At 31.9% G+C, this 12,871-nt stretch overlaps 1 protein-coding gene across 3 annotated transcripts; it reads right to left on the reverse strand.

Annotated features, from left to right (window-relative positions):
* Positions 1 to 62: 62 nt before the first annotated feature.
* On the reverse strand, positions 63 to 12,277 carry LOC140051403 (uncharacterized). 3 transcript variants are annotated; one of them, XM_072096612.1, is made up of 17 exons: positions 12,236 to 12,277; positions 11,158 to 11,230; positions 10,526 to 10,611; positions 9,589 to 9,867; positions 9,017 to 9,140; positions 8,625 to 8,800; positions 8,124 to 8,281; positions 7,782 to 7,932; positions 7,266 to 7,342; positions 7,055 to 7,181; positions 6,690 to 6,791; positions 5,642 to 5,770; positions 5,355 to 5,519; positions 4,727 to 5,005; positions 4,125 to 4,415; positions 3,778 to 3,911; positions 63 to 3,077 (listed from the first exon to the last, which is right to left on the reverse strand). In XM_072096612.1, exons 3-17 carry the CDS (start codon positions 10,590 to 10,592, stop codon positions 1,956 to 1,958), a joined length of 3,381 nt encoding a protein of 1,126 aa, XP_071952713.1. In that variant the 5' UTR covers positions 10,593 to 10,611; positions 11,158 to 11,230; positions 12,236 to 12,277; the 3' UTR covers positions 63 to 1,955. The 3 variants fall into 3 exon arrangements, with proteins under 3 accessions (XP_071952713.1, XP_071952712.1, XP_071952711.1); XM_072096611.1 differs by lacking the exon at positions 12,236 to 12,277 and adding an exon at positions 12,100 to 12,196; XM_072096610.1 differs by lacking the exons at positions 11,158 to 11,230; positions 12,236 to 12,277 and having other exon boundaries at positions 64 to 3,077; positions 9,589 to 10,390; positions 10,526 to 10,615.
* Positions 12,278 to 12,871: the final 594 nt, after the last annotated feature.

The following is a 12,871-nucleotide window of genomic DNA, read 5'->3' on the forward strand; positions in this document are numbered from 1 at the left end:
TAAGCGCTAAGACTGTTTATAGACCGCTTATAGCAATCCGCCCAAGAACTAAGAGCCTATCGGATATCCGAAGGGCTGCTGTTCCAAAGTTTCTAAATTAGATTATGTTATGTAAAGAAAAACCTCGGAAATTATGGATATTCCCCTTTTCCCTGTTTACAACAATGGCATCAAAATAAGAACAAGCTCTGAATTACGTCATTGTTGCTGGTTCATTACACATCGCTGGCGCGCGTTCGTACCATTAACGACAAGGGAGACAGAACACGCCGCGGAATCTTCAAACGTTTCTCACAAACCGTACCTATCCAAAATCAGCACAACACAACGTGTTTACAATTATCTCATTATGAACTCCTTTATTTATATTTTAGAATATGCTGCCCCTGTTTGGCATGGCGCTATCACTAAGGACATGTCCAAGTCTATTGAAAAGGTACAAAAGAGAGCATTGCGTATCATGCTAGGTAACAACTATTTGTGCTATGATCATGCATTGTCTGTTACTGGTTTACCTACTCTTGTAGAGAGAAGAAACAAACTTGTGTTGTCTTTCGGGGAAGGCTTATTAAAATCCGAGCTGTTTAGAGAAATACTTCCCCCTCTTCATAAGCCAGCTCGGTCTCTCAGAGTCAACCGCTTTCTAGAAGTACCTCATGGTAAAACCAGCAGACTTAGGTCGTCTCCAGTTCCCACCATGGTGGATATAATTAATAGGCACCACTAGCTCTTTTTTAGATATGTAATAAGTGAATGTTTTAAGGTTTTTTATTCATGTATGTTTTTAATTGTATGGTACGATATCTAATTTTATTAAGATGTTTCTATTTTTATAGCAATTTTAACTAATTTTTAGTCATTTGTAATACATTTCATTTCAGTCCTTGACTGTCGTTTTGTAATATATTTTTATATACCGAATAAATAAATAAAAAAAAATATATCATAAATTCCAACAAAAAAACTTCCATACAAATTTGTTTTTATAATTCGGTCTTATAATAGTGATAAGACCAACAACAAAAATGAGAAATTGGTTTGATAAACACAACCGCCTATTATTATAATTCTACTGCGTACTATCGCACCCAATCCATCATGTAGTTCCGTTTACACTGGGTATATAAATGATTTATAATTTGCAATACAGGTATAACTTTATCAATATCGATGATAATTATGAATTGATTAGGACATTAGGCGCCATTTCTATAGATTTTGGTAGACCCGACGACCACTTGTAGGCTCATAATTATCAAAACAAAGTGCAGAAGGAATCGTTCCTAACGTGGAATAATAATAATATTATTAATTATACTGTAGCTGTCTAGCATTCATTATTAATTTTACGGTGATCCTTAAACAAACATAACTCGCTAACATTGTAATAATGCATGTAAAAACACAAGCAACACCACTGTAAAGGTATTGCGCAACAAAATACAAAATTATGAATTTTGTTGGATTACAAAACCTTGTACGTATGAATCTGCCAGCATAACTGACCCCGCCCACTTTACGCGGGCTAAAAATGCGGTCTCAAATCGAATGTTCCTAATAATACGTTTATGACAAAGTTACATACAATCACAGTAAATTATCTTAAACTCTTTCTACACAATCAAACTAGTTTGACAAAAAAAATGTGCCCAAATATGGTGGCGATATGCCCAAATATGTGACATGACATCATCATGTCCATCTATGGGCACATCACATTTTTTGTCACATAAAGTTTGTCGTGTAGACAGTATAATTAATGTTGTCGATGACGAAATGATGCCGTCAAGAGCTAGAAAAGATCAGGCTAAAAGATAGTTTTAATTACCTTAAACAAATCAATGCAGTATATTTTCATTTTTTATATAAAAAATACAGTTTTATGTATCAAAATGTGCTACAAAACTAAATAATTTTCACTACTATACCCTATTTTATTACATTTATGACATTATTCATTCTTGTTTGTTGCTAGTAATATTATCAAGAAAGTCTACTAAATTTGCTATCTCCATTTGTGAATAATCATCAATAACACTGTCTGTTTCTAATAAGCCATCCTCTAACGTATCTGATACCGAGTGTACTGCACCAAAATGGGTTACCATGTAGTCACCAAGGAGCGGTTCACTGGCGTTGGCTTCTGGATGATCTGTGGTTGAAGTAGGTACGTATCCACAGTCTTCCATTTGAAAAGGTTCGATCGAGTTAATGCTGGTTGGAGAATCGGTAACTATTTTGGTATATGGTTCAGAATCTGAGAAGTCATTGGTAGAAGAACACTCCTCTTGTGTTCCTTTCGTTTCAGGATTCTGATTCTCATCGGTAACTATTTTAGTATATGGTTCAGAATCTGAGAAGTCATTGGTAGAAGAACATTCCTCTTGTGTTCCTTTCGTTTCAGGATTCTGATTCTCATCGGTAACTATTTTGGTATATGGTTCAGAATCTGAGAAGTCATTGGTAGAAGAACACTCCTCTTGTGTTCCTTTCGTTTCAGGATTCTGATTCTCATCGGTAACTATTTTAGTATATGGTTCAGAATCTGAGAAGTCATTGGTAGAAGAACATTCCTCTTGTGTTCCTTTCGTTTCAAGATTCTGATTCTCATCAGTAACTATTTTGGTATATGGTTCAGAATCTGAGAAGTCAGTGGTGAAAGAACACTCCTCTTTTGTTACTTTCGTTTCGGGATTCTGATTCTCATCTTTCACACATTTACCTTTGTAATTTATTGGGAAATATTCCTGTCCTGCATTTTCTGAATTTGTCACGTCACTGTTACACCCCATTTTGTTTCCTTTCTTTACGATTTGTTCTTGTGGATAAAATGCATCATCATCATTATCGTTAAGTTCATCTTTGAAGGAGTCTGATCTACAGGCAGCATGGTTGTCATAAAATACTTGTTGCTCTTGAACATTAAGTTCTACACGAGACAGAGAAGGAGACATATCATGGAATCCTTGATCAGAGCTTGTTGTGCTCCTGATTGAGGTTTTGCTATTGGGTCTCTTCTTAAGATCGTCAAATATCTCTTTTTCTCTTGGAGGAGGGGATAACTCTGGATCAATCACCTAAGAATAAAAACAAAGTTTTTAACATACTGTATGAAGCAGAATGACAGTTTTAGTTTATTTATTTTTTTTTTTTTTTTTTTTTTTTTTTTTAATTATTTATTGCTAAAAACCAGTTACAAACAACAAAAACACAGAAACTAAGGGAGTAGGCCCCTAAAAGTGAACCTAATCACTATAACAAGAGTTCAGGTTCCGTACTCCCAAAGTAACAACAATGATATATAATAAACTATATAAAAATATTTAAATAACAAATAGACGAATCAACAGTGTCAATATAAAATAAACGGATAAAATACATTATAGTCGATTCAACAAAGTCAATATAAAACATGTGATTTAAGTGAATTTAAAATGCTGGAAAACTGTCTAAAATTAAAGAATGTTTAATCATTTCCGGTATTATTATGTTTCTGTATTCTGAAATAATACAGTATGAGCAGAGAAACGCCAGGCTGCTACTCAAAAGAGAAAGAAGAATAGAAACATTCAGCAATTGTAGTAAGTTGGTAAATTGGTCTAAATCAATTACCAAGTAAGAACAGTGGTTTTGTGATCTGTTTATCTGCATTTCACGAGTTGTAACGTCTAGACGGTTTTGCGATACAGTATCCAGTTATCAGAATGTAACCCTAAGAATACTTTGTGTATTGTAAAGGTCACACATTGAAAGTAGTAAACGAAAAAATGTACTCACAATTTGTAAGATTTTTGGCTCTGGCCATTTTTTGAAGTATTTGTCGTGGTATTTACTTCTATAGATGTAGGCAACCAGAACAAATGTCAGTGAAATAAAACCTAGTATCAGGATTAACGTAGCGATTGATGAATCTAGAATAAAGCAGATACATTTACTATCCCTGTTATTTCACTTTGGAACACATTACCTCAATCTGTAGTTGGTTCACAAACCATATTATCATTTAAAATCAACCTTTCGAATTATTTAAAGCACATTTTAGTGAATTTTTATTTCTTTTTCTTATTGTTCTTCTGTATTAATTTAAGATATAGTGTATTTAGACATCATATGTGTTTACTTACCAGGATCGCACTCAAAATTATCATAGATCTCAGATGCAGGTCCGGACCTGCGTGAATCATATTCGTCTTTATTGACTGCCCGAACAAGGAATTTATAATGAAGTATTTCTGTGACATCACAGCTAATAAGCAGTGTAAGAGACGTTGTCATAACCTTTTCAGTCTCATTAATATATTGGTTGTTGTATGTGACTACATAATGGTCAATAGGTCCATTAGGATGCTTTGGTTCGCTCCATTGTAACTGTGTTGTGTCTTTCAAAAACGTTAGATCTTGAGGGGGTCCAGGAACTGAAAACGCATTTTAAAAGAGTTAGTTATTTAGTTATTAACCAAAAAAGTGTTATGTTAGATCAAGGCAATCTAACAACAGGACACTGAGCTTGCCGTGCAATGATAGGAACTCGTAACAGTCCTTTGATCTCGTACCTGGCTGCGACAAATACCACAGAACTATGTATATTTTCTCCCCGGCGCGTGGTGTGTCTTTTAATGAGAGAGATCTGAACTGATTATTATATTTTTTCCCAAGATTTGTTAAAATCTTGAAATGTTATTGCATTGTTATTAAATAGCTTAAGTTTTACTATTACAATATTTACCTCCTATTAATGTCTTGGTAGTATCTTTTGGAAATGCCTCCTGGCCACAAGCATAATCAGCTAAACTTTCACTACAAGCAGACACGCTCACTATATACACAGTGTCTCCCAAAAGGTTTTCTAACATTTTGCTCTGTGTTGTCTCGAAATACAATGTGCCATTTAACTTAATTTTATAGTGTTTAATATTTCCGTTTATTTCATTTGGTTCATCCCAAACGATTGTTAAACTGCTGTCAGTTATGTTGCTAATTATGACATTCTGTGGAACACCGGGAGCTATAGAAAAAAATGATTAGTAGTATCAAAGATTTTTCTTTAAATCCACAAAGGCAAGTGGCATTGGGCCTTTCATCAGTAAATATATTTCTTCATAATTGATACTATTTATATTGATATTTATTATTTCTTATTTGAAACGGAAATGCAAATGAATCAATGAGGCTGTGTGAAAAGGTGATGCAGAGTAAATCCGTAGAGAAATGTCCAAAATATCAGTATCGAAAGACATGTATATAAAGATATTTCCACTGTGATGCATTATAAAGTTGTGGGCGGTGATTGATAATCCTTGGTATCGTTTTCTAAATTCAAAATAAATTAATCTGATGAAAGTTAGGCAACTTACTTCCCTGGCTTGTTTTCTTGGTAACATGAACACTGCTAGGCCCCTCTCCCACGTTGTTACTTACTGTCATCCACACCTTATATTCAGAGAAAGGTTTGAGGTTTCCAAGTTTATAACTTTGTTGTTCGGAATTCAGAGATAGACCATCAACATAACCATTTGGATCTAACATTAAAATACAAAATATATCGATTTAATCTGTATTCTAATAATGCAACCATAATAATTATTAATAAAAACTGATTTGTAAATACAGTATCTTTATTATAATATATACATATACTTACATTCTTGGTAGTAAATATTATATTTAGTAATTACACCATTTGGTTTTTCTGGTGGTGTCCATGTAATACTTAATACAGTTGCATTCATCTCTTCTGATTGTACTGATAGTGTAGATACATTACCTGGAACTATACCAACAAACAGTATTAATGTTAGCTATAAAATAGTGATGATTTCTCCTAAACCACCAATCTAATTAAAATCTGACTTAATTACATGGTACTGTTAGCACGTCTAATAAAGCATATTTGTAATAAGCTACTGTAGTCTAGTAATTAACTGTTAGAGGTACGTTGGTAACATAGGTGTTGCAGGTAAGAGAGAAATTTCAAATAAGCAAAAAATACCAACAATAAATGAAATTGAGAAAATCTCGAGATTTCGAGATTTTGATTAAATAACTTTAAAATCATTTTTTATCTCTGCTACTTGTGCAGCGTGGTTTTCCTGGTTCTACAAACATTTTAAAAATGTACTTCAAATGTTATATGACTTCAATAGCCACTTACTTTGTGTGTTCAAACAATATTTTAAGAGCAAGTAATTGAGCTTATAGGCCTATCAAGAATGAATAAATTAGTGTAGGCATTACACCATTACATTACACTACATTACACCATTACAGTACTATTGTTGTATAAGTTACTCATAATCACACAAATTGTAGGCATTACACCATTACAGTACTATTGTTGTATAAGTTACTCATAATCACACAAATTTATGATTCTTGCGTCATGTTATCAAATTGAGTTCAGATTTGCATATATATAAAGATAATGCGTTTGTGTTCTTAGTTCATATATGGTATGTCTAAAACTTCTAGAGATTACTTTTTCCTAGTATCCGCATATGGGTAAACAAGTATATATACATTGTAATGATTGCCATCTACACTTCAGACGGTATGTAAACAAGCATTGGGTTATATCTATGCAGCAAATCTAAAACCTTTGCTAGAGAATATTTGTCATTTTACACACTGTTAAACGGCTATCAATGAAATAGCAAGCAAAAAAATAAATTATACCATTAAAGGGCACTTACCGTCTGAATGGTCAATTATCTGCTTTTTCTCAGCAGCTTCTGTGGACCCAATAGAACTATATGCAACAACACTAATGTAAAACTCATCAAACATCGAAATGTCTGTAGGAAAATAAAATATACTTTAACGCATGTTTATGTAAATTTGCATAAATAGTATGTATAATAAGTGTAATAAATGGTCATTTATTTGCTTTTGCTAAGCAGCTTATGTGGACCCAATATAACTATATGCAACCACACTAATGTAAAAGTCATCAAACATCGAAATTTCTGTAAGAAAATATAATAAATTTTAAAACATGTCTGTGTAAAATTGCATAACTAGTATGTATATTATAATAAGTGTAAAAGTATTAACGTACCATGTATGGTCATATTAACAGAAAAATTAGAAACATTATGTTGTTCACTAATTGTTTGACAATCACTTTGCCACAGAGTTACTTGGTAACCTTGAAGTTTACCGTTCAGTTCATCTTCTGAAAATTTCTAAAAACAAAACAAAATTGTTTATCAAATATTTATTTTATAAATATTGGTGCCAACGCTGGTAAAGAAAACATTATACTATACCTTCCATTGCACCAGGATATCTCTTGTAAAAGTATAATTGGTAGCAGTGATATTAAAATCAACATGACCTTCGGGTTCTATTTTTAATAAAGATGTTTACTAAAATTAGTTTGGTAAACAATAAATAATTATTGGGATTTAAACTTAAGGATTGGGTAAGAAACATCCATCATTTATGGAGAAAGATTGGAGGTACCGACTTGAGGGAGGGAGTCAGAATTAAACACAATATTTTCCATCGCATCAAATATTCATATTATAACAGAAATTCCCTTGCTGACCATGCCACCTTCCGATGCAAACATGTTATAATTCCAGTACATACTCAAGAAAGATATTGCTTTTCAGATGTTACTCTACATAGTTTATCTACCGTTGTATCTTTTTAATCGGACTTGCTGTCAACCAACATTTCTTTGTAATTTTACGAAGATAAATAAATGTCTTATATTATAACATTTGGTATACATTTAAAATAAGTGAAGTCTATGTATTATCAAGACTAGACAAACTTACCACCTTCCAGTGTTTGAGCTGAATACGTTGGTCCCCAATCACTCCAATCGTTATACTGAAATTGTGAACGTGCTTGTAGGTTGTACCGAGTGTAGGGCTCAAGTTTAATAATAGTAATTGTTACATCATAACTATTGTTAACGTATAAATCCTGTAAAGCAAATTATGAAAATAATTAAAAAATATTTTACCTGTATGTGAATGCTCAAAATATCTAATCAAATCGTAATAAAGACACAAATTTAGACAGATACTCTTAAAAACTACGACAATAATGATGAGATTATGATCATAAAACGATTACTGTGGCCTAGAATTTGCAACAGTAAATTCATATTGTACCTCTGTCCAGTTACCGTTAGTGTTATTCTTGCAGTAACGGATTTGGTAACGTAAGCTGTACGTATATGTAGTAATATCTGGTTGAAGTTCAACATTAATCGACATTGACGTATTGGTTGGCTCTACATGCTGGATATTTGGCGGAAGAGGAACAGCATCTAGACGAAACACATTTTACATTTTGTTATTTTCCACACACAGGCAGCCGAATTCGATATGAAAGTTATACATGATATAAGTATTATTGGTGGTAAATCCAAAGGCAATTACGGAAAATGTGACAAATAAAATTAGCACAAATTTTAATAAAAACGATAAAGTAAAACATCCAGAAAGGAAGTGCCAAGTCAGGGATAATGAGATTATTTTTATTGTTATTTCATAAAAACCATTGATTTCTCTTCAATTAACGAATTTATCCTTTTTATTAATTTTTTTATGATATATACTTTTTACTTGCGCTAATTCTTATAGCTTAATAAGTAATAAATGTTTTCTTACCTTTGCTGGGATCAAAATCAATTTTGGTTAAGGCGTTGCCAAGATAATTGCTTACTTTTACCCTGACACTGTGGTCAATTCCTGGATTCAAATAAGTTCCATTGTCGTCTTTAAGTGGAACATTACACTTGAAATTACCTACATATTCAGGGCAAGGATGCCAGCGTATGTTGTTTCTGTGAAATATTAAATAATTTATTTTGGTAATTTGCATATTCAAATAAGTAGCAACATTGTATATAAGAAATAAAGTTACTTAGAAAATATTCAATTTTTAATAGATAAAACAAGGAATCTAATTTACAACAAATTCAATCTTTAGAAAGAAAGCTTTATATGCCCTGATGAAATAAAGTGCCTTTTCTACACACAATTAAACACTAGGTACTTACGTTCCATCTCCATATTCGAATATATACGTATCTTTTAAATTTGTATATTGGATCTCTGACCACTCGCACCAGTAATCGACTATATTAGTTGAAAAACAGTTGAGTGTTGGTTTAGATGGTGCCACTATAAATGAGTAAAAACTGTTTTTTTTTAATCTGACAAATATGATGAAGATGATGAGTTGGTTGTTATATGGGCCTGTTTTTGGTTTGAGGTGTGTAGTGTGGGTAAAGAAGATCATGCAATTTCAAAAGGAACACATCTGTGTTATCTATGTCGTTACATTGGTGCTAATTCAGTGTCTTTTATTTCGGAGAAATGTCATCCATATCAACAAACGTACAGACAGAAAAAGAAAAAAGAAAATTCGCAAGCAACAAGAATATTACAACTATTCAACATATTACGTTGCATGAAGCCATAGATAGATTTTCGCATATACTCATTAAAGGAAGGGACACCATCATACTGGAACTACTGCTTCTAGAAACATTCAGTATACGCAAATATTTAATGTTAGGGCATGGTTCTATTAAACAGATTTAATTCCTGAATTTGAATGTAAACTTACTTCCTATGTGAAAATATGTTCCAGCCCATGACGACGAATTAGATAGATAACAATAATATTGATCTCTATGATTTGCCATCGTTAAGTTCTGTAACCTTAGCATAGCCTCTAAGTCTGAAATGATATCTATCTGCGATGGGTCTATTCTATCAGTATCTTTACCATAACTAGTCGTCCATATGATATCTCTTGATGTATAAGTGGATGAATTATCTAATGTACAAGTAATATTTATATCCGATTCGACAGGTAGGATAGGATCCAACGGTGCAATGGTCACTAAAGATAATATGCAATTGATTAAGTACAGCTTTTGTACAAAAACAGCTATCAGACATAAATGTAAAGAAATTAACATTACATTAACATTAATATTGTACGAATGTCTAAAGCTCTGTCTACACTATCAAACTAGTTTAACAAAAACAAAGTGTCATATGCCTAAATATGGTAGTGATATGCCTAAATATGGTAATGATATGACTTCATCATGTCCATTATGAGTACATCACATTTTGTTGTCACATAAAGAGCTATAAAGAAGCCTAAGTAGGGTCTAAAATATAGGAAACGATACACATTTTTCGTTGAGTATTTATAAGAAGTTCCACTTGTTGTTGAAAAGGAATATAACTAGAATCAAGCATAGCTGTGAAATGTAGTCAGTCTAATTATTTCCTTATTGCTTTCGTGTCGTATTCGTTTTATTATAGCATGCTATCTTTATAAAATAATTGTTTCCTCTATGATGCTTTCGTGATAGTTTTTTCTGGTCTGACAGGTAAAACAAAAGGAAACTTTTCTGCAGAAGATTACAATATTACAATATTATGTTTTGTTATGTATCCTTCTAATAAACAGTGGGGGTGTTTTTATTTTCAGGTAAATAATAGTAATTATTCATGTGAGGAAAGATAAATAATAAATTGTGTTTTACCTGCACCATAACAATAGGCATGATGAATCTTAATGATTAGGCTGGCAAGTATATAAAATGTAGCCATGTTGTATTGATTTTATTATCTGGTGAAGAAAAAAATATTTAATCAATAATTTATTATACAATTAATTGATTATATGGAGTGTTTAGCTATGTTTAATTATTTTGATGTTGAACTTGAAGAAACTGATTAATCAATAATAATGATAATTAATTAATATTATTAATTCATTTTATAGAGTTTTAACTTTTGGGGAGAAACAATAAAACTTATGATTAGTAAAGGATTAACATTATATATATTATTAAATAATTATTATATAGTTTAGCCATGTTTATGACCTGCATGAGGAAAAACATGATAAAAATATATTTATATTTATAGGTGTAGGCTTACATATTATGTGAAATTGTATCTATGTATATGCCGATAGCGTGTAATTTGATACATTACACTAAGCTAAAATATAAATATTTGTGATTGCATTTCTAAGAATACAGTGATGTCATGATTGAGGAAATAAAATATGGAATAATAAAAACAAAAAAAACTGTAAAAAAACAACATCGTTGGTAGATTATAAGGAAACGCTTCACAGTCAGGTAATGTGATTTGTGTTACTTCTTACCTGGATAAGTCGGTGATCTTTCCACCAAAGTTACCGATAATTGTCTTACTTACTCCAGCACCAGTAAATAAGCCTGAAACATAATTTTGCGTACTGTATTAAAACTTATTAATTAAAACCACACATTGAAAAGTAGTTTAATTCAATCCGCTGATATGTTTCGCATGCGAGTTATACCTACATTTGGCCCTTATTATATTTTTTAACAATTTATACCAATTACGTTTTATTATTTTAAATACTCCTTGGGAACACAGAAAGATGGTTATTTCAGATGTTTACGGAAACTATTTGTTCATAGTACCGAGACTCGGAAGTGTATAATGATACTTATAACGATTGGTATTGGCTATTGGATATGACTCTAAATCCTAAAAATATTACCTATACATTTTACATGGATGTATATAGTTATTGGATGATAGTAGAAATATTACCAATATTACAAATAACTAAGTAATTTAGTCCAGTGCTTATAATCTTATTAATTTCAGAAAGCTGTATTTAAAGAATTAATAACCACTAATGAAACTTTTGATTATACTCAATAATGTTGTCCATCAAAGGGTTTATCTGTGGCTGCGACACGATCAGTTTCTTCACGCCAATTAACAGAACAGTGCCGTTCATAGTACATAACAGTTGGTATTTGTCGCAGCCAGACATAAGGCAAGGTGAGCTCAGTGTCCTGGGTGATTGCCTTGCTCTTACATTGACATCTATTACTACACTTGCGTGCAGTATACACATTTTTCTTTCTTATTTCTGATTATTGTTCATTTGTGATTGCTATATCAGTAAACCTATTCACAACTTTTATATCAATACACCAGGCAGGAGATTTCTTACAACAACGACAATCGTACAAACGCTCCCTAGTATAAAATAGATAACTTAATAGTATAACAATTATAGGTCAAACCTGTAAGAACATACACTTACCTTTCACAAGTTCATTCAAAATATTATGTATAAGCATAAAATGCAACACATTTTGAGACCAGCTCCTGCCAGCTACTAAATAGAAATGCACTTTAGAATTTGTACCTTTACATTTTAAATAATCATGTTTACTCACTTTACTTATCAGGTTCATACATAAGTGTGTTGCCACAACTCGATATTTATTTAACCAGTTCTATAAGTCCAGAAATGATTAAACAACAATTACAAGCTAAACACGTCTCCTTAAATGTTCAAAAGACGCATTATATTCTGTCGGTTTTTTTCTCTCAAGCTTGGAGCCAAAAAATATGTTGTTCCGTGTGTCTAAAGCAAATAGGCCTTTGGCATGTTTATTTGGCCTATTTGAGTCTATGTACTAAACACAACTATTTATTTCTTTATTCTGATATAAAATCAATAGGATAAATACACAAAAAAGTACCGAGACGGCAAACTTATTTCCATTGTGGTCCTGGTCCTACTATAGCCTATTACAGTTCAATAGATGAATAATTCGTTTACAGGAATTGAAAAGTTCATGTCACTATTATACATCATTTTTATTGTTATTTTTGTTATTTTTATTGTTAATACGGATGTACCAACACCTTCAAAACACTTTTTAATACGTTTTCTATAGCAACAGAAAAAAGTTTCAACTTTCAAATTCGTAAAGAACGATGAACTTCAGATAACACGGACGGTACCTAAAACTTGCAAGTGTATATAAAATAATAGTATAATGTAAAATGTTCTGTATAGAATAACA

This window comes from Antedon mediterranea, chromosome 6 (assembly GCF_964355755.1).
Source record: "Antedon mediterranea chromosome 6, ecAntMedi1.1, whole genome shotgun sequence".
Classification (NCBI taxonomy): Eukaryota; Metazoa; Echinodermata; class Crinoidea; order Comatulida; family Antedonidae; genus Antedon; species Antedon mediterranea.